Below are 23,147 nucleotides of genomic sequence, written 5' to 3'. Positions count from 1 at the left end.
ATAAGTATTCTGTTACAATTTCATTCATTTTCCTAACAAACTGTCCTGAAGTCATTTTCACCCCTAATATTTTCAGTATTTTGCTGTCTTCCTGTCAGCTGGAGCGTTCCCGAAATGCAAAGTCCAATAACTATATATTTAAGCAATAATATTCTATTAAATGTGATCTTGAGAGTACATAGTATTTTCTGTGGTATTCATAACACAACAATGATAAAAAAGATCTTTGTTTTGATTGTGTCTACCAACATTATTATATTACAGTTAATATGTACTGAGGGAAAATTTTTGTTCCAATGCTCCCCATTCCCAATTACTTTTACATTGAAGTGATTGAAATCCAAGTGAAGTTTAAATGGCATCAGAAAAATAAAACCTCCGGAATGGATGATATTCATTACATGGTTGGTTGGAGTCAGTATCAGCACAATTACTATATTAAACTTTGAATCTTCAGATGTCCTGATTCAAGCTAAAGGTGAAGATAAATAATAACCTCCTCACACATTCCCCTGCAAGTCACTCCTTTATAATATGCCCCTTCTTTGAACAAGCTCTTAAATATCGCATCTGAATCAGTTTCCATCTGATTACACTCCTTGAGGATGTTCATCTACGTGTTCGATTAATAAAACAATGAGATTGGGGACATTTCTATTCAACCTGTCAAAGGAATTGGGGGGGGGGGGGTTAGAAATAGTCAGTGAGGTAAACAAACATAATAGTTGAGTGGCAAATAACAATAGTGCTACCTTCCCAATATTTTACTGAAATAAATAATGGGTTATCGGGGCTGTATGTTGTGACGGACAGCCTGACACCTTGCATGTCATTTTAATATTACACTTATCCCATCCCCCTGGATATTCCAGATTAATAAATTCAAGTTTTGTTAACTAATTACAAATCAGGCTAATCAATTACATTAGCCAAATCCGAAACACAAAGCGCTGAGCATTGGGATCCAGACATCATGGACAACTGGCCTCAGTTCCCCGCTCACTTCTGGCAGTGCTCTCTGTCTGAACCAGGGGCCACGGGGCGTTTTTGAAAGTGGGGAGGCTGAACGATCACTGATCACTGGCCTTGGGGGTACCCGACGAGGGAGTGAGCAACCGAGTGGGGGGAGGGGGGTGTCCACTTCCCACGGTAGGGACGTTTTGAAATTTGATGTATTAAAATCATGTCTTAGTGCATTGTAGAAGTATGATTTCAATGTTTTTTGTTTGAAGTATTTTTAAGAGGTAACTTTTTAAGGGGTAACTTTTTCCACACAAAGGGTGGTGGGTATATGGAACAACCAGTAGTGCACAGTGCACAGAACATTTTACCTGTAGTTACAGTAAGTGAAAATGTAGCAGGCAAGCAGGATACTTTCTCCAACCACCCTCATTTGAAGGCCACTATCTTCCACCGTTTCTACTCAGTGCTTGGTACTGGCAGCAGCCACTGGTTGTCCTCCAGGATGCACTGAGCCACAACCTGATCCGTAGTGGTCACCTGGGCAAATTCGGCACAGAGACTCTCACGGTAGTGGCGCAATGCTTCCGACGCCCCTGACGGCCCAGGACTTTTGTACTGAGGCTGCTCCATGGCCGGAGCTGCAGCGAGCGACTCGCCAGCCTGGCAAACACTCGTCAGCCCGGCAAACACTCGCCAGCCCGGCAAACACTCGCTAGCCCAGGCTCCCCGTCCGCATCTGACCCTGCCGCTACTTCTGCTTCCATCCCTCCCTCAGACCCGGTTCTCCAACACCCGTGGCCCATGCAGTTGATATGAGGTTTGAAATTCTCGTTGATCACAGAATTTCTCATGAGCATGAGAAATTTGAGATCAGCATGAGAGTGTGAGAATTTGGTGAAATGCATGAGTCTCATGCTCAATACGTGAGAGTTGGCAGCCCTGCCTTTTGCCCTCCTGATTTTCCCCTTAAGTATGCTCCTACATTTCCTGTACTCCTCCAGGGATTAATTTAATGCCAACTGCCTGTCCCTGAGTTATACCTCCTTTTGACCAAGGCATCAATATCTCTTGTCATCCAGGGTTCCTAACTCATAGCAGCCTTGACCTTCAGTCTAACAAGAACATGCTGGCACTTAACTCTCCTTATCTTACTTTTAAAAGCCTCCTACTTACCAGACATTTCTTTACTTCCAATATACCTTTGAAAGTTCCTGACTAATACCATCAAAATTGGTGCCCCAATTATGGACCAGTCAGTGGACCAGTCCTATCCTGTTCCATAATTAATTAAAAACTAATAGAATTATGGACACTGGTTCCAAAGTGTTTCCCCATGAACACTTCAGACACCGATGCTATCTTATTTCCCAAAAGGAGGTTGAATTTCGTCTCATCTACATATTATTTAGGAAAGCTTTCCTGAGCACACTTCACAAATTCCACACCATCCAAACCCTAGCACTATGACCGTCCCAGTCATTATTTGGAAAGCTAACATTTCCCACTCTTATAACTATATTATTCTTATAGCATCTGTGATCCACCTATATATTTTCTCTTCCAATTCCCGCTGACTGGTGTGGGTATTTAGGGTCTATAGTACAATTCCATCAATGTGATCACCCTCTTTTTTTACTCAGTAGCCTCACTGGACAATTACTCCACAAATATCCTCTCTAATATCCTCAGTGATGTTCTTCCTAAACAAAAATACAACTTCCACTCCTATCTTACCTCCACCTCTATCCCTCTTGTCACATTTGTATCTCTGAACGTTGAGTTGCCAGTCCTGTGCCTCTCTCAGCCACGTTTCAGTAGTAACAACTGTATCCTAAGTTCCATGTATCTCTCCAGGTCCCAAGTTCATCTGCCTTACCTTTCAGGCCTCTTAACCAGCAACGTCAATACTGAACTATCCCAATCAGTAAATCAAAAAATAACTTAAGACTGCATAAAGTGAAGGTTGTGTCCATTTGTCTTCCTTCTTACAATTAAAATAATCAACTAAAAATACAGAACTATGAGGAACCGTTCTCATAAACTATTTCAAAACAAGGTAGAATGGCACATTATCAATTTGTGTGACACAAGACAAAAACAGATCATGTTTCTACCTCGTATATGAATAGAGCACAGCCAGTAATATATCATCACTGTTATTTCTAGTTCCATTATTCTCAGAACTTCCATAAACATCCTTCCTTGAACTTTCTCCCTTAATATTTTCACAAACCTCCAAAGGCATCAATATGGTGAGAATTTACTACATGATTGTATCAGATGCAGATCCTCCCTCCTCTGGGAACAAGAAAGAATCACCAGGCTCCGGTGCTTTCTTTACGACACCCTCCGTGTCAAGAGGGCATGAATATTTTTAGGATGTTAAAGAAAAGTGGCATGTTGGATGCAGCAAGTTCCAAGAACTACCTCCAATTAAAATGCGATGATCTCAATAAACGGCATGTAACCAACACCTTGTTTCATTGTCTGGACATAGTCAGATGGCTAGGGCCATAAGGATCTAGTTTTTATTTTATCCATTACTCAGAATTTTCCTTACATGGGTTAAACACATGCTTTCCGAAAGTCATATTGTTTGACATGTTCAGGGGATTGATGGGTGAAATCAGATTCACACGTTAACAAATAACAAGAAAAATAATCAGCTCCTTGTGTTTTTTTAAAATATATTAGTTACCTTAATAGTGAATGACTGAATAAGACATCACTGAAGATCTCGCCCAGGAGCCGTGGTGTGAGATGATTTGTGCCTTCATATTGACACACCTTACAGAAGTGCTTCACCAGGCTCTGCAGAATAAGGCAGTGTGGCAGAGGCATGCTGGGAGATTCCACAATCCTTCTGATTTGATTAACGCACTCATCAAGGTTCTGGGTTTCTGAATAAAAGAGATTGGATGATGTTAAGGACCAGTTCCAGTATTAACCCAGGTTACCCAGTAACCCAGGCTCTTGATTGTGTGTTGTGTACCACACTTGTGCATTGATACACTATAAATCCGTCATGTTTTCTCAGAGAGTAAATCTGAATAAAGAAATGCTCGCAAAAGAAACTTAACATCAGCCTTAAGGCAGGTAAACAGATAAAATAGGAGATTTAAAAACAGGTAAAATGTGGTTCAGGGTCATGCTCTTTAACTACATACTGCCGCTGCCAATGGACTCGGAGCAGAACTGTTGCTGACCACTGGCCATGTGAAATGAGGTATCGTGTTGCCAAACCTGGCAATAGGGGCCAAAATAATAATAAAATAACATACTTCCCGCCATCTCTGCTTCTGCTATCTGTCATGGGTTGTGCAAGTTCTGAATGAGAACTGATTCTGAACAATCCATTAACACCAACTCATTCCTTTTTAATTAGTCATCTTCAGAATTCATGAAACATTACCTTCAATTATGTAATTTCTATTGCAATTCTCCACTCCGTTAACTATGACACTGCTGTGCAAGAATAAAATTTGAAGACTTTTGAATCACTGTAATTTTTTATTTCCCTCCTAACTTTGGATCAGTTGGCTTGAGATATCATTATGGCTCTGATTTTTATCCCCAGACTGTTTTCTCATGGAATGAGTGATTGCCTCACTAGTTTATGGATGTTTCTTAGTATGCTACCTCCCTTCTACACAGAGAGAGGATGATATGTAATTATATTTGTGAAATTAAAGCTTTAAGCAAGTGCTGCTTAACAATTCTTGCATGTGACCTTTTTAAAATATAGAGTATTAAATGATCTACCCTAAAACATAGAAAATGGCATGACCACATTGGAGTGGCTGGTGATGCTATGCCAAACAACTCCATCTGTGGATGCAAAGTGCTGGAACAACTCAGCAGGTCAGGCAGCATCTCTGGAGAACATGGATAGGTGATGTTTCGGATCGAGACCCATCTTCAGACTTCACTCTGTGTCCGTTAATGTATTAATCAGCATCTGCAGTTCTTTGTTTCTACAACTCCCATCTGTATAACCATATATAACTATATAACAATTACAGCACGGAAAACAGGCCATCTCGGCCCTTCAAGTCCGTGCCGAACACTTATCTGTGCTATGTGTCTGCCAAATTACCCTTTAGATTCTAAACAATTCAAAGTTGCAGTAGTGACTTTTAGGTTGATCATACATATAGTTTACACAACTAAGTGTAAGCTGGTGGTAGCATGGTCCATTTTTAAAACTAATTGAATTATGGTTAAGTCATAATGTTTTCTCCAACTAGCATTTCAGTCATTTTTCCAGCCTCATTTCACTACAGGCGGTCCAGTGTTTCCCACTGTCTGGTAAGGCCATCTATAAATTGTTTGTATTGGTTGAAGGATTCCTATTGCCACTCCAGCAAACATCACCTCATTTTGCAGATTACAGAATTCAGTCATTCAACTCATTGAATGTAATTTGGGTTTCGGTATCAAACAAGATTCAGGGATAAATTAAAAGCTTCTGGGTTCTGCAGAAGTCATTGAATTCCTACATATTTCACAATATATCACACCTTTGACATTTTCCATAATTTAATTCTTAAGGCCGACAGGTCTGTAATCATGCTTTGTTTTGCATTTGACATTGGATATTCTATTCACTTCTCTGTGATCTTACATGGACTTTATTTAACCTGCCCAGCATCCAGGTAAACAATAGTGATATATAGAAATTAAATGCAAATTCTTTCCACCAAAATACATTACATGCCAACATATCATTCTCCTAAGATTTACTGAACAGATTGAATTTGTAATCTATGAATCTACAACTTAGGTTATAAAAAACAAACACATTAATTAAAGACAGAGTAAACAAACAGACTTCCAGTGAAAGCTGTACTTAACAAATTTAACCATTTTCCCAGATATTTCAAAATGGCAAAACTGGCATTTCTAAGGTATCAACATGTATTTAACCCTAAAAAATACTGTAGATGTTGATTCTTAGAGGGGAAACAATGTTAATGAAGTGAAGTTGGCACAGTTCCACTCTGTTAAATACTAGAGATTCCTGAGATAATGCACCACACAAATATTTCATTACAAAACCTGGATTTAAGTTATAAAGATACAAGTTTGTTCAGTTCAAATATACAAATTAGTTAGTGCTTTAATGCTTAACTTCATCATTCCAAGTGTCAGAAGAGGTAGAACATAGATTGTGTGTGATGCGTAAGCATTGATTTAAAATTGTAACTTAGCTGATATGATCCACTTATTTCACAGAAACAAGCAGTGGACAGACTAAAGCAGGTGGGATTGTAAGCACGGGAGGATGTAAAGAGGCTTCAAGGGGGTATGGATTGAATCTTTGAGAACATGGCAGATGGAATATAATGTGAAAAATTGCATGGTCATCCACCTTGATGAACTAAACAGGAAAGCAGAGCATTTGTTAAATAATGAGAGATTGGGTCGTACCGATGCTCAAAGGAACCTGTTTGTGTTTGCACACAAATTACCAAAGGGCAATGTGCAGGTGCAGCAAGCAATTAGGAGGATAAATTATTTTAGCCTTTGTTATGAGAGAGTTTGATTAAATGAGTAAAGTCGTCTTATTGCAATCTTATAGACCACCCATTGAGTATTGTGTATAGCTTTGATCTCCCCATCTAAGAAAGGACATACATATCCTCGTGAAAGTGCAGTGAAGATTCACTAGGCTTGTTCCAGGGATGGTGGGTTTGATCTATAAGGAAGGACTGTTTAAATTAAACCTGCATGCTCCAACATTCCGAGGACAAGAAGGTATCTCTTTGAGGCTTATAAAATTCTTTAGAAGCTTCTTATAAAATATTAGAAACAGGGAGGACGTTTCTCCTGGCTAAATAGACTAGGTCAAGGTGTTTAGTTTGAGAATAAGGGTTTAGTTATTTAAGACTGAGATGATGAGAAATGTCTTCCTGCAGAGTATGATGTCCTTTTGGAATTTTTTTACCCGGAAGGCTGTGGAGGCTCAACTATTATTCATTCAAAACAGAGGATGATAGTGGTGCAGCTGGTAGAACTACTGGCTTACAGTGGCAGAAACTCAAGTTTCACCCTGACCTTGGCTGCTGTCTATTTTGGAGTTTACACATTCTCCCTGTGACCGTATGGATTTCCTCCCTGGGTACTCCGGTGCCATCCCACATGCTAAATATGTGCAGGTTTTTACAATAAATAACCGGTGTGTTTTGCCCCGAGCATATAGGGAGTGGATGCGAAAGTGGAATAACATGGAACTAGAGTGAACTGGTGATCAATGATCAGTGGGCTGAAGGGTTATGAAGGAACTGCAAACACTGTTCCTGGAGTAACACAGTGGGACAGGCAGCATTGCTGCAGGGAAGGAATGGGTGACGTTTCGGGTCGAGACCCTTCTTCAGACGTCTGATGGCATGTGGTTTCAAGCTTTTGTATATTCTGCCCTACGAGAGAGGGTCAAGGGGAATAACCAATGGTAAATGGTCCATCAGTATGTGTAGGAAGGAACTTCAGATGCTGGTTTATACCAAAGACAGACACAAAATGTGCCTTTGGCTGCTTTCCTCAGACAGCGTGAAGTGTAGATGGAATCGATAGACGGGGGGGAAGCAGAGACTAATTTGCATGATGAACTGCATCCACAACTTTGCCATTCTTGGGCAAACCAGTTGCCAAATCAAGTTGTGTTGTTTCTTGATGGGATGCTTAAGAATTTAAATGTTCTAGTTCATATGACAAATAAACAGTCTTGATCTTGAGAGGTGATAGAGCAACATAGTGATTTAGATGGCACTTTAGAAGGGTTTTTGGACTATCTTGATCCCTGGTGTTGTGGCCAACATTTCCTTCAATCAATATCAAATCAAAATATGAAACATTGGCTTCACTCCAATAACGTACTTTAGTAGAAAAAATGGAATAATAGAAAATAAATAGAGTAACCACATTTTTGTTTGGCCTGTGGAAGTGTGGCCTGTTTCAATGTGGATGTTTCTACGAGTGTATAGTTAAAACAGGTTATCCGGTTGCTATCTCATTTTAATGGGAGCTTTGCTGTGTACAGATTGGCTTTACCATACATCAATTATTTTACAAGTACTTCACTGGCTGTGAGGTGAAAGGAATGTGAAGGATGCTATTTTCATGCAAGTTTTTCTACCTTGAAAGGAAATTCCAGACAGTGAGACCTCGATGGAATTTTAAACCTGTTCCAAGATTGGCACAGAAAGAAGACATTCAGTCCACCGTCTACAGCAGCCCACTGGTATCCTACTTGCTGAACAACAAAAAAGAGTTTCCTATCATCTTTTGCCTCACTTATCAAATCTGTGCGCCCTGATCTGAGAACCACCTGTTACTGGAGCTGATTCCCTTTATTGGCCTTATAGAAAATAGCCATCTCAACCTTCTTTAAAGGTGATCAAAGCCAGCTTCTGCAGGCTAACTTTATGGTTGATACCTCTCTTCCTTGGACTAATTTGCATCCTTTCTAAGACTTTCACATCCTTCCTAAACCGTGCTGACGACAGTTGTGATACAATCGTCCAGTGTTTTAAATTGATGCAATGGAACTTCCCTACTTTTAAATTCATAATCCTACAGCTCAGAAACAGGCCCTTTTTCTCATTATGTCCATATCGACTTTTGTGCCCATTTACTCAACTCCAAGTTAAGGAAAGAGCGTTCACGTCGCGGCCCTGTTTCAACCAATCTTTCCACCACCACGCACAAGACGCACAAGAAGCGCAAGACAGACACCATTGTGCAGATGCCGAGAAGTGTGTTCAGCTCTGGCTGAACAACTTCTAATCTTGTGTGTGGACTCGATAAGAAGAACACTCAACTCCCACTTGGTTGCATGTGGATTGTATCCTTCCAGGCCTTTTCTATTTAAGCATGTCATATTGCCTCTTAAACATAATCATTGTATTTGTTTCTATTACCTTCCCTGGCAGCATGTTCCAGATATCAACCACTCTGTGCAAAAATAATTAGCTTTCATCTTAAAGTTTTGCCCTCGTGTTTTTGATACCCCTACCAGGTGAAAGGGATTTTAACCATCTTTCTTATTTATGCCTCTTATAAATATTAAATACTTCTTTTCGGTCATCCTTCAGCTTCCTTTGCTCCTATCCAATCATTCCCTTAACTTAAATCTACAAATACAGATAAATCGCTGGTAAATCTCCTTCCAGCACAATCACCTCCTTCCTATTATATAACAACCTGAACTGCACATGGTCATAAGCGAGTTCAGTATTACAACTGCGCGTGCCCAGGTCATGGGTCATTCGGGGATAAACATTCTCGCCAGCTGAGCTATACTGTGTGTGTACGGACCAGCTTTTCATACGTATTTTCCAGTTTTGCTTCTTCGAGGTAAAAAAATACTGCTTTATTAACTAGGTGTATTTATGGTTCATTTGTCCAAAACTACGATGATTTTGATGGTTTTATTGCTTTATGCTTCGGTGAATAAGCGAGATCGTGACGATGAATAACAACCATTTTTTATTGTTTTGTTTTGGGGGGGTGGGGAGAATGAAATGAAATGTATGATTTCTAAAACTATCAATAGATAATATGAAAAGTATTTTGGGGGTTTTCACCTCTTACTATACTCATCCATGGCCACGGGCTGTGTGCACGTTTGTTGACTTCTGAATGAGTTCTGCATGTACATGTGTAAGTAAAGTTTTGTAGTACAATACTTAGTCACGAGTCTCCTGACTAATCATGTCTCTTCTAATTCCCATTACATTGGATAATTGTAATCAGTATTTGACATTCCAATTTTCTGTTATATTGAGACCTCAGTGAAGTAGCTGACTGGTTAGCCTCAATATAACTGGCAAGATGATTTGACAGCTCGACGATGGATGTGGGAGGCCAGCAGTTTAGTCCTTTCGATTCTCCAAGCCACCCATCTTTCAGTTCGCTCATGGGATCGGGAAGAATTTTTTCTCCACATTTCAAGAGTTCCTTGTATTGATCAGCATGACTACGTTTTTCTTCACCAGCAGTCGGTGGCACAGGCTCCTTCATGTACGATGCAGCGTGAGCAAGAGCAGCACGTTTGTCTTATCGTCCCATCTTTTTCAACCCCCTGTCCACTAAAAAATGCTTCAAAGCTTCGACTTTCCGTCGCAGAAAATCATCCAGTGTCATATCGTTGTAATTTGGGTCAGCCTTAACCAACATAAGATTCAAAGAAGACGAAAACTCAGACCGAAAACGTGCTCACAGTTTAAACAGCGCTGTGTTCATTTTTTTTAAATCCCTAATGACCTTTGACAAATCCCACAGATTCCTTGCGTTTATCGAGTTACCAAACTCGCTTATTTGAGCATGGCCTAACAAGTGTATTGTAAAGTTGCAACATAAACATCCCAACTCCTACATTTTATGTCCCAACCTATGAAGGCAAGCATGCCATATGGCTTCACCACCGCACCATGCTTTTTACATCCGTCTTCAGTTAAGAAGCCCAGGTTCCCATATGCTTTATTGTGTAGCCACAGTTCCTTCCTACACATAAATTGTGCAGGAAGGAACTGCAGATGCAGGTTTAAACTGAAGATAGACACAAATAGCTGGGACAAGCAGCATCCCTCGAGGAAAGGAATGGGTGACGTTTCGGGTCCAGACCCCTTTTTCAGACTAGTTAGGGAAACGGGAAACGAGAGATATAGACGATGATGTAGAGAGATAAAGAACAATGAATGGAAGATATGCAAAAAGGTAATGATGATAAAGGAAACAGGCCATTGTTAGTCGGAAAGCAGTAGGAATCATAGAGGGGGAGCAGCGAGAGTCGGAGAGAGTTCGGCAACATGTTCCACTGCGAAATCTGTTCAAGGTATGTTTACTTTGAGGAAGTTCTCCTCCTCTCGCCGATGAGAGTTCAGCAACATCCTCTCTCTCTGCTCCCCTCTGTGATTCTCCCTGCTCTCTGACTAACAATGGCCTGTTTCCTTTATCATTGTTACTTTTTTGATTATTGTTCATTCATTGTTCTTTATCTCTCTACATAATTGTCTACATCTCTCGTTTCCCTTTTCCCTAACTAGTCTGAAGAAGGTTCTTGACCCAAAACGTCACCCATTCCTTCCCTCCATAGATGCTGCCTGTCCCGCTGTAACTCCAGCCTTTTGTGACTATCTTTGTTTTATTAATTGCCCTTTAAACATGTTTTGCCACCTTAAAGGATTCATGCACATGTATACAGAGGCCCCCTGACACTACAGACACTTTAGAGCTGTCCCAAAGGACAGAATATTATGAAACTTAAGTCAGAGAACCATCAGGTTATTAGGACGCTGATGGATTGCCAATGGTGGACGGAAGGAATGGTAAGCAATGATTGTAGGATTGGAGATTTCATAGAAAGGAAGAGATAAACCATGATGGACTTAGTCCATGAGAATGCAATCTTTTTATTTGAGTGATGGAGGAAGTGGAAGAAGATGCAGGGATGATGAGTTCACAGAACATTACAGGTTAGTATTAGGCAAAAATCTAGAACACCTTGACTAATGAAAATAGGAGGTTTGCTTGGAGTAGAAATGATAAAGACTGGGAAGAGGCTTGCAACAGCAGATGGAGTGAGGCAGAGACAGAAATAGTAGTGTGGAAGAAGGCATTTTCTGTAAATTATTCTTGCATATGCACAAGGTTTTCATGAAAGTCGAGACAATCACATTCATGGATTCAATTACCTTAGTGTATTAAGGGGTGGAAGATTGCAACCTTCACGTGGTCCGCCCTGTTTCGACTAATGCAATCAACTAGACGTGCACAAACGGAAGATCAAATAGAACAAGTTGTCCTACAACTTTAAGCTGTGCATGCCACACAAAAGAAGAAGAAGTGTATTAAGAAGAGTTGGATGAAATAGTTTGTTCCACAAGGATTTAGCTTGGATGTGATTAGAAAATGGCCTTTTGTGCTGTAATAATTTTATGATTTTTCAAAATGCTCTACCTAAGAAGACAGTTTTAAGCTTGTTTGCCCAACCTGTTCCCACCCCACCTATCCTTTTCCTTCATGCATTCATCCAAATAAATCTTCATTAATTAATACCACAATCTTGGTGTAAAAAAGCCTTCTTTTGCATATTTTGTTTTTCTTCTTGTATTTATGTCCATTTATATTCATGTAATTAAATTTCTTTTGCATTTTACGTACAAGATGTACCATACAATTACTTTAAGAACAGGGTTAATTTAGCTATAATATATTTACTTAATTAAAGGCTTGGTCAGCTGTGTGCATAATGCGTAACATTTGAATGATATGACTTCTAACCTACTTTTGTGTCATAATAACTTGCCATTGTAATGATGCAAATCCTTCTACCTCTGAACTTCATATGCACAGGGCAGACATCTCCAGCTGTAATGGCATCCACAGTGCTGACACAATTGGAAACCAGACTTACTGTCCGAGGGAGCTATGTCTTCTAATTGCTGCCAGTTGCTTTCTGAACTCTGTTCCATGATGCCAGTTGGGAACGAACAGTGACCAGATGCACTGTTAAAAATAAATACACATGTGCAAGCTTGTGTATGAGCAGCTGTTTTGTGTTGTTCTGGCTGCCAGGGAATCTACACTACATTAGAATGTAGACAATTTTAAGTACTAGGAACTGACCTGTTATTATGGGACAGCTTTTTAAGACGGCACTGAAAGATGTATGTAACATCGGTTTGACTCGACTCTGCTTTTTTCTTTGCATTCAAAATTTTTTTTTTGCATCTTCGAAGGGCCGAATGGCCTCCTCCTGCACCTATTTTCTATGTTTCTAAATCCTGCATTGAAAAGGGATCCAAGTTATTTTCTCGTTCTCATTAGATAATCCCTCAGGATCGAGGATAACTTGGTTTCATTCCAGTTCTACGGGCTCTGAGGTTGCTGATGAGGCCAATGTGTGACCCATGGAGTCTGCCACAGATGAGGTTGGATGTGTTTAATGGGAAAGGCAGTTCAGTGGGTAATCTGGGAGGTACATTCTTTCTGCCACATATCATAATTGTTAGGAGTAGAATTAGGCCTTTCGGCCCATCAAGTCTACTTCGCCATTCAATCATGGCTGATCTATCTCTCCCTCCTAACTCCATTCTCCTGCCTTCTCCCCATAACCTCGGACACCCATACTAATCAAGAATCTATCTATCCCTGCCTTAAATATATCCACTGACTTTGCCTCCACAGCCCTCTGTGGCAAATAATTCCACAGATTCACCACCCTCTGACTTCAGAAAATCCTCCTCATCTCCTTCCGAAAGGAACATCCTTTAATTATGAGGCTATGACCTCTAGTCCTAGACTCTCCCACAAGTGGAAACATCATTAAGCTGTGCTTATGCTGGGACATGCTGGGACATGCTGGGCTTCTCCTCATTCCTCCTGAATGAACTGGAGTTTCTTAGACATCCGGACACTCCTTCACCCTTCTGAGCCAGCAATTCCCTTAAATGGACAGTTTTGAGAAGACCCTTCAATCACTTGCATTTGCTAAGCCCTACCTTTGTGTTTGACCATTTGCCGAATTCAATCTCCAATGTGGACCAAAGCTCCATTATGGAGCTCGACAATGTATTTTTCAGGTGTCAGACATGCACACGATCAGGCCAGTTCACTTGAGAGACTGATTGCAATTATAAACCTTAATGCTGGGGATGTTGGGATGGTTAAAGTTATTATCGGTTCATTTGCTTTGCCAGTGAATTTGAAGAATTTTGCAGAGACAGCACATGGTGGTAAATCATGCATGCTTGGAGATAGCACAGAGCACCGAGCTGGAGGTAGCACAGAGCACAGAGCTGGACATAGCACAGAGCACAGACATCTCTCAGAGGCAAGGATTACTGCTGACCAGTAAACCTTGAGTTTTGTCCCAGGTTTAAGGAATTGATCTTCAAACAATTTTTTTTCATGGAAGGACAATTGCTGTGCTAATGCTCTGAAGGCAATGGTGAACTTCATCATCGATATCTGGCTTCATTGCGAGGTGGTTCCTGGATATGGGACGCAGTTTGTTTTCCCAGAGTCTTGTTATTAACCTTTATTGTTGGCGTATAGTGGAGACAGGTATAATATGCTTCAGTGAGTCAGTCAATTATTTGGTACTGAAGCTTTGCATGCACAAGCATGTTTTGTAGCTTTACTTTACCTTACTTCAGAGATACGGCGCAGAAACAGGCACTTCACGCACCGAGTCTGCACCAACCAGCGATCCCTGCACATTAACACTACCCTACACACATTAGGAACAATTTAACATTTTTATACCAAGCCAATCAACCTACAAAAACTTGTATGTCTTTGTAGTGTGCGAGGAAACCGAAGATCTCAGAGAAAACCCATGCTGGTCATGGGGAGAATGTACACCTGTAATCAGGGTCGAACTTATGTAGGCAGCAATTCTACCGCTATGCCACCGTGCTGCCCAATGTCTGAATTTGGGATAAGCTTGCTGCTGCAGTAAAAGTGATGTATATTGACCAGGTTTTGATTCGTCTGATAGATTAGCACTTCTTCAGTAGCAAGCTTGCTTGATGTGAGCCATTGCATTGAGAATGAGAACAAATGAGAACATTGTTGGGACAATTTCTTAGTCTCGCTTACCATCTCAGCATCCATCCCGCACTCACTTCCAAAAAGCAACACACCTCACTACTATCACAAGACCATAGTTCCATTTAATCTGCTTCAGATTCGTATATGTGCTTGGTTTTTCTCAATTGAAACACCAGATGTGATCATTCTTAGCTTCAGTTTACCCTTGGTACAGATTTCAATTACCTGAAGGCAATCTCCCAGATAATTGATTCAAGCAAATCTGCACACCTTTAAAGCAAAGCAAATCGACCCGCTGGGCAAGAATATTTGGAGATAGATACTTGATGGTGGAATAGCTGTACAGGCACTCAGCTATAGTTTCTCTGTTGATTGTTTCCAGTCACATAACAGGCAATGTTTTAAAGTAAAACACAAAGCGCTGGAGTAATTCAGTGGGTCAGGCAGCATCTCTGGAGAACATGGATAGATGACATTTCAGGTCTGGACCCTTCGTCAGACTGATTGTGGTGGGGTGGAGGGAACAAAACTGGGAGTGGAGGGGTAGGACAAAAAACAGCAAGGAACAGATGGATACAGTTGAGGGGCCATTTTGATGGGCAGATAGTTGGACAAAGACCAGAGATAAAAAGACAAACACAAAAAGGATAGAAGAGGTGTGAATCATAAAGTCTGAGGATGGATGTAGGTGGAAGGAGAGTGGGAAGGGGAGAAATGAGAGAGTGGGAAGGGAAGTCCAAGTGGGGCACAATGAAGAGAGGGGGATAAAATGAAAATAAGATGGTAGTTTGTAGGTGAGTTACCTAAAATTAGGGAATTAAGAGTTCATACTGTTGGGTTGTAAGCTACCAAAAGCGGAACATACAGTAAGAAGGTGTTCTGCCATCGGAGAAGGACCATGACTGAAAGATCAGTATGAAAATGGGAGAGCAGTTACAATAGTTTACAACCGGGAGATCCAGCAGGCCCTTCTGGATTGAGTGCGAGTGTTCAGTGAAACGGTCACCGGATCAATGCTTGGTCCCGTTGCTGTAAAGGAGGACACATCGAGAACATTGGATGCAGCATATGAGGTATGGGGAGGGGCGCATGAACCTCTAACTCACTTGGAACGACTGCTGGGTTCCCTGAATGGATGTGAGGGAGAAGAGGTATAGTGACAGTTGTTACATTTCCTGTGGCTACCCGTCCTTGTTCTCCAGAGATGCTGCCTCACCTGCTGAACTACTCCAGTAGTTTGTGTAATTTTTTGTAAATCACGATCTGCCGTTTCTTGTATCTCACTCCTCAAATGCTGCCTGACCAGCTGTTACTTTAACATTTTTAGTTTCACTCAAAATTCCAGAATCTGCATTTCCATATGTTCTCAACGTTTTAAAACGTGAACTCTACATATGCATATGTTACAAGGGTGTACAACAATGGTACATGTTTCATATTTCCTTCGCTGATAATGATAACATTGCCTATTTCCTTCGCTGCATAGATGCTGCTGCACCCGCACTTTTGTCTACCTTCGATTTTCCAGCATCTGCAGTTCCTTCTTAAACACAATGTACAATAATGGTAATGAGCGCAGACTGTACTGAAATGAAACCAATTGCCCAGTATGTAAAATGGAGTTATTTGAAACTGCAGATGCCACAATCCTGAGTAAAACTCAAATTGCTGATGTAACTTAGCAGGTTAAGAGTACATGTGGAGGAATGGATAGCTATCATTTCAGTTTGCTAATCTTCTTCATTGTAGTGTGTAATGCAGATGATTCCTATCAATTGGTGGGTTTTGCATTCAACACCTTAAAATATCCAAATAGCTTGGAAACCAAATTCTTTCTACCTGACAAGCAGCTACGTGTATACAAAATGAAGAATAATGATGAATAAAGGAAGAACATTATCTTCATATATCAAAAATAATTTCAGATAACTAAGGCCAAGCTGCACGGTGGTGCAGCAGTATTGCTGCCTTACAGCGCCAGAGACCCAGGTTTAATACTGACAATGGGTGCTGTCTGTACGGAGTATGTACGTCCTCCCCCTGACCTGCGTGGATAGAACTCAGTTTGCTGGAGCTGAGAGGTATCAGCTATGCCAGCTGTACCATTGTGCCATCCACTCTACCTTGCCCTCTTGAGCTGTAAAGGTTACTGGAAAGCGTTTAGAGGTACAGCCATTGCTATCTCCACAAAGTCCACCAAATCTATATGCAATAGAAGTGAACATCAATGTCCATGTCCTTTCCCGAGTCAAGGTCCACAACAACGAGATCCTAAATATACCTCATTGTTTCTGATGAACAGGTCATCTTGTTCATATGCCGGCACCAGACTGCTGAAACAGACACTCTATTCTGAGCTCTAGCCTGTAAATAGATCACCAGGTTGACAGATGATACATTTCAAAGAGGTTGTCAACAGCTTTCTTGGAAAAATATAACATCCCACTGACTCATGGGGATCCCTGGTTCAAGTTTATTTAAAACGGAGAGCATTCGGGAAGGCAGCAAGTACCTTGTTCATTCCTCAGGAGCACACAAAAGCCTAACATTTGCAGCATAAGGAACATGCCATCTCGCAAATTACCCATCCACTATGTTCTTCAGGGATGCAGCCTGACCCACTAAGTTACTACAGCACCCTGTGCCTTTTTATTTTTTGGAAACTAGCTTCTGCAGTTTCTTGTTTCTACATTTTGACTGCACCACTGTGAAATCTCCTCAAAGAATGGCTAATGTGAAGATGTTCTAAAATACAAGGAATGCTGCCTGACCCATTAAATTACTACAGCACCGTGTGTCTTTTTATTTTCTGTAAACCCGCATCAGCAGTTCCTTGTTTCTACCCATTCTTCCACTAAGACTGTCTTACTTTGCCTTAGGCAGAATCTGCAGATCCCACATCATCCTTCCGTTGTTCTTGCAGCTGAAGGATTATGATTAACAGGTTCATCACAGGTTGGCAGGCTGGCAACATGCTCTAAGTTGGAGAACTCCCTTTCCCATTTATCCCCATTCTTTCCCCTCACTCCTGTCCCCTTCCCAGAGCCAGATTTACCACTAGGCTTCGTAGGCTGAAGCCTAGGGCCTCAAAATCTAGGGGGCCTCCGGCCAAGGCAGAACTCGAAATTAACGGTTGCCCGGGTGCCAATGACCACCTAATGTCCTGCCGGGCAACCTAAAAGTTGTGTCATTTTGCCCGGCTTGGCAAGCACCCAGGACACCTGCCGTTCAACTCTGAGCGGGCCCCCCTCTCTATCTCTCTCTCTGTCACTCTCTGTCTCCACCCGCCATCCGTATCCGTGTCCGGGCCCCCGGGTCTCCGCTCTCTGCTCACTCCTCATCATGGCCGGCCGCCTTGCACATCAAGTTCAAGTTAGTTTATTGTCATGTGTCCCTGTATAGGACAATGAAATTCTTGCTTTGCTTAAGCACACAGAAAATAGTAGGCATTTACTACAAAACAGATAAATGTGTCCATATACCATGATATAAATATATACACACATGAATAAATAAACTGATAGTGCAAATAACAGAAAGTGGTTGGTAATAATCAGAGTTTTGTCCGAGCCAGGTTTAATAGCCTGATGGCTGAGGGGAAGTAACTATTCCTGAACCTGGTTGTTGCAGTCTTCAGGCTCCTGTACCTTCTACCTGAAGGTAGCAGGGAGATGAGTGTGTGGCCAGGATGGTGTGGGTCTTTCATGATACTGCCAGCCTTTTTGAGGCAGCGACTGCGATAGATCCCCTCGATGGAAGGAAGGTCAGAGCCGATGATGGACTGGGCAGTGTTTACTACTTTTTGTAGTCTTTTCCTTTCCAGGGCGCTCAAATTGCCGAACCAAGCCATGATGCAACCGGTCAGCATGCTCTCGACTGTGCACCTGTAGAAGTTAGAGAGAGTCTTCCTTGACAATCCAACTCTCCGTAATCTTCTCAGGAAGTAGAGGCGCTGATGTGCTTTTTTGATGATTGCATTAGTGTTCTCGGACCAGGAAAGATCTTCAGAGATGTGCACGCCCAGGAATTTGAAGCTCTTGACCCTTTCAACCATCGACCCGTTGATATAAATGGGGCTGTGGGTCCCCCTCCTACTCCTTCCAAAGTCCACAATCAGTTCCTTGGTTTTGCTGGTGTTGAGGGCCAGGTTATTGCGCTGGCACCATATGGACAGTTGCTCGATCTCTCTTCTGTACTCATAGCAGTGCGCACTGCTATGGCCAGCACATCCTCCAACTGCACACGCGCACAACCATGGCCAGCACATCATCGGCCGCCCAGCACATGCGCACTGCTATGGCCAGCACATCCTCCAACTGCACACGCGCACAACCATGGCCAGCACATCATCGGCCGCCCAGCACATGCGCACAACCACGGCCAGCACATCATCAGCCGCCCAGCACATGCGCACTGCCACAGCAACTGCTCGGCGCTGGGCACTTTCTCCTTTGCTTTGAATTGTGGGAGATATGGCCGCCATTGCTGTCCAGTCGCCGCCTCACCACGACCGCTGAAAACCAATGCAGAATCACTCCCTGGAGCTGGAGTAACTCCCTGGAGTAAATTGCTTCTGGTTTCCTGGTCCTCCAAAAATATTCTAAATGGAATTTAAACTGGAGGTGGTTGAGGGTCCATCACCAAACTCCAAACTCTGAACAATAACAGCCTATTGCATTTTATCTGTTCATTTATTGTGTATATATATGGTCTATGGTATATAAACACACTGAATTTTTATCTCCTGTTCTGTATTATGTTTACATATTCTGTGGTGCTGCATCAAGCAAGAATTTCATTGTCTTATCTGGGACACATGAGAATAAAATTATCTTGACTCTTGACTTGGACTTAAGCAAAAAAAGGTTCTTGGGGAAAAAAGAGCTACCTTAAATTTAGCTGTGTCTGGTTAGGTAACGATGGTAGGGTGAAGACTATTCAATTCAATTCAATTCAATTGCCCTTTATTGTCATTCAAACAAGCAAGGTTTGAACGAAATTTCGCTCCTGCGGTCATAACAGCAAAAAAAGACCAAAACGCACAATTAACACAATCCCACATAAACATCCATCACAGCGAATCTCCAAACACCTCCTCACTGTGATGGAAGGCAAAAGTCTTATCTCTTCACTGTCCTTTATTCTTCTCCCGCGGTCAGGCAGCCAAGCTGCAACATCGAGGCGGCCAGGGCTCCCAATGTTAGAACACCCGGCAGGCGATGGTAAGTCCCACGACCGGTTAAGCCACGCCGGGCGATATAAGGCCCTGCTGATTCAAACCCTCGATTTGGGCAGGAGAAGTTGCCGTTGCGGGAGCTGCGAAAAACGGTCTCCCACCAGGGACTTGCGAGCTCCCGATTTTACCGTCCACAGGGCCTGCGGCTGAAGCTCCTAAGTCGGGTCACAGCCACAACCGCAGCGCAGCCACAGCTCCGAAGTCAGCCAGCTCCACGATGGTGAGTCCGCAAGCTCTATGGCTGGAGCCCTCAGGTCGATCCCGGTTGGAGGCTGCCAGCTCCACGATGTTTGGTCCAACGACAACGGAGATTCGACAAGGGAAAAGTCGCGTCCCCCTTTTAGGGAAGAGATTAAAAAGTTTACCCCACCCGCCCCCCATCCCCCTCCCCCCCCACACACATAAACACAGCTAAAATAAAACATTAAACATACTCCTAACAAGACAAAAAAAAAGAAAAAAAGACAGACGGACTGCAGGTAGCCGCTGCCACAAGGCGCCGCCAATTCTATGCTTTAATTGTGCGGGGAAACTCCATGGAGCAGCCAGCAACTCTGGATAGAAGAAATTGGGTGACGTTTCGGGTAGAGACCCTCCCTCTGGTTTTATTGTTTTTAGTTTAATTTAAAGATACAGCATGGAAACAGGCCCTTCGGCCCACCGAGTCCAAGCTAACCGCCGATCACCCGTACACTAGTTCTATCCCACACATTAGCGACGTAAGTCAAGAGTCAAGAGTGTTTTATTCTCTCATGTCCCAGTTAGAACAATGAAATCCTTACTTGCAGCAGCACAACGGAATATGTAAACATAGTACTCTGTAAACAATGTTATAAACGAGAAAACAAAACGGTGTATACTTATATATGAATATATAACTATAGAAATATATATATATGTATGTGTGTGGGTATATATATATATATACCCACACACACACACACATACACACACAATTTCCCTCCTGGGATTTATAAAGTTTTATCGTATAGTATCGTGTGTGTCGGAAGGAACTGCAGATGCTGGTTTAAACTGAAGATAGACACAAAAAGCTGGAGTAATTCAACAGGTCAGACAGAATCTCTGGACAAAAGGAAAATATTAAGTTTTGGGTTGGGTCTGAAATAGGTTCCTGCAAACCTTTGGAATGTGGAAGGAAACAAGAGCACCCGGAGAAAAACCATGCGAGCAAAGGGAAAAGGAGCAAACTCCATACAGACAGCGCTTTTAGGCAGCAACTTTATGGCCAATGTACTGCCCCATAGTCTTGAACTTAATTAAAACATACAGTAGCTGTAAAGGGGGACATAGCGTCACTTGGAGATTTAAGACTGAAAATGGATATTTTCATTTTTTTAGTAAACAAAGTTATCAACGTATAATTTTTTGTGTGTTGGAAAACAAAATATTGCTGGTAGACTTGCTGCCTCACACGCCAGAGATCTGTCCTCTGGATCCTGTCCTCGGGCACTGTCTGTGTTGAATTTGCACATTCTCCCTGTAAGCATGTGGGTTTCCTCCCACATCCCAAAGACACATTGGCTTTGTAGGTTAACTTGTCTCTGTAAAATTGCCCCTAATGTGTAGGGAGTGGGTGAGGAAAGTGGGATAACAGAACTTGTGTGAATGGGTGACAAAAATGCTGGAGAAACTCAACGGGTGAGGCAGCATCTATGGAGCGAAGGAAATAGGCGACATTTCGGGTCAGACCCTTCTTCAGACTGATGTGAGGGTGGTGGGGGGAGGGGGGGGGTGGGAGATGGGAAGAAGAAAGGAAGAGGCGGAGATAGTGGGCTGTGGGAGAGCTGGGAAGGGGAGGAGAAAGCAGGGACTACCTGAAATTGGAGAAGTCAATGTTCATACCACTGGGGTGTAAACTGCCGATGCAAAATATGAGGTGCTGCTCATCCAATATACGGTGGGTCTCACTCTGGCCATGGAAGACGCCCAGGACAGAAAGGTCGGATTCGGAATGGGAGGGGGAGTTGAAGCGCTGAGCCACCGGGAGATCAGGTTGCTTATTGCGAACCGAGCAGAGGTGTTGGGCGAAGTGATCGCCAAGCCTACGCTTGGTCTCACTGATGTAGAACAGCTGACACCTAGAGCAACGGATGCAATAGATGAGGTTGGAGGAGGTGCAGGTGAACCTCTGCCGCACCTGGAAAGACTGCTTGGGTCATTGAATGGAGTCAAGGGGGGAGGTAAAGTGACTAGTGTAGCATTTCCTGCGGTTGCAAGAGAAAGTGCCGGGAGAGGGGGTGGTTTGGGTGGGAAGGGACGAATTGACCAGGGAGTTACGGAGGTAGCAGTCTCTGCGGAAAGCCGACAGGGGAGGAGATGGGAAGATATGGCCAGTGGTGGGATCCCATTGGTAGACAAAAAAGCTGGAGAAAATCAGCGGGTAAGGCAGCATCGATGGAGCAAAGGAATAGGCGACGTTTCGGGTCGAGACCCTTCTTCAGATTGATGTCGGGGAGGGCGACACGAAAAAGAAAGGAAGAGGCGGAGACAGTAGGCTGTGGGAGAGCTGGGAATGGGAGGGGAAGGGAAGGAGAAAGCAAGGGCTACCTGAAATTAAAGAAGCAAATGTTCATACCACTGGGGTGTAAACTACCCAAGCAAATAAGAGGTGCTGCTCCTCCAATATGCGGTGGGCCTCACTCTGGCCATGGAGGAGGCCCAGGACAGAAAGATCGGATTCGGAATGGGAGGGGGAGTTGAAGTGCTGAGCCACCGGGAGATCAGGTTGGTTATTGCGAACAGAGTGGAGGTGTTGTGCGAAGCGATCGCCAAGCCTGCGCTTGCTTTCACTGAGGTTGATCATATGCTGAATAATCCAACCACATTTTTGTTTGGAAGTGGAAAGAAATAATAAAAATTGCATTCATTGCAACATGTAATAAGAGTTGAGATACTGTATGATAATTTTGCTGCATGTCATTGCTGCATATATCATGTCTTGATTGGTGAATATGTTTAGTTTGCGACTATATTTGAAGCAGAAATAATATGTGAATGCTTCATTGAGCATAATTCCGACTGGTAACTACACACTTTGTCCGAGCACATTATCGCACACGTCATGCAAGCCGTCTTATATGACCACCTCAACTGTCATTTGGCAACTTAAAAAGCTGCCAAGGTTGCCCGGCTGACAACAGAGAAAAAAAGTTAAGTGAGAGCCATGCAAGGTGTATAATAATTTTGACACTGTCATATGCCTTTCTTACATAGGCTGTCACAACGCACTGTAGTCTCTAAACATCCCTTCAGTCATTTTCCTTGCCCTCCATTTCAGAATAATAGTCTTTTAAGCCGATAACTCGACACTAGCACTGGCAATAAATAAATAAATAAAAGGGCAGCTTTCCAGCCCCTTATCTCATTGGCC

The 23,147-nt window shown here is 42.5% G+C and overlaps 1 protein-coding gene across 3 annotated transcripts in view; it reads right to left on the bottom strand.

The window, feature by feature from the left end:
* LOC116977842 (phosphatidylinositol 3-kinase regulatory subunit gamma) overlaps positions 1-23,147 on the bottom strand; it is a 524,111-nt gene that overhangs the window by 221,077 nt on the left and 279,887 nt on the right. For all 3 annotated transcript variants that reach the window (XM_033028654.1, XM_033028653.1, XM_033028655.1), the window contains one exon: positions 3,662-3,863. In XM_033028654.1, coding sequence (XP_032884545.1) covers positions 3,662-3,863 — 202 coding nt within the window. The remainder of the gene's footprint in view (positions 1-3,661; positions 3,864-23,147) is intronic.

This window comes from Amblyraja radiata, chromosome 10 (assembly GCF_010909765.2).
Source record: "Amblyraja radiata isolate CabotCenter1 chromosome 10, sAmbRad1.1.pri, whole genome shotgun sequence".
Lineage (NCBI taxonomy): Eukaryota > Metazoa > Chordata > Chondrichthyes > Rajiformes > Rajidae > Amblyraja > Amblyraja radiata.
The sequence above is the reverse complement of the archived record's forward strand: the minus strand, read 5'-3'. Positions and strand labels throughout refer to the sequence as shown.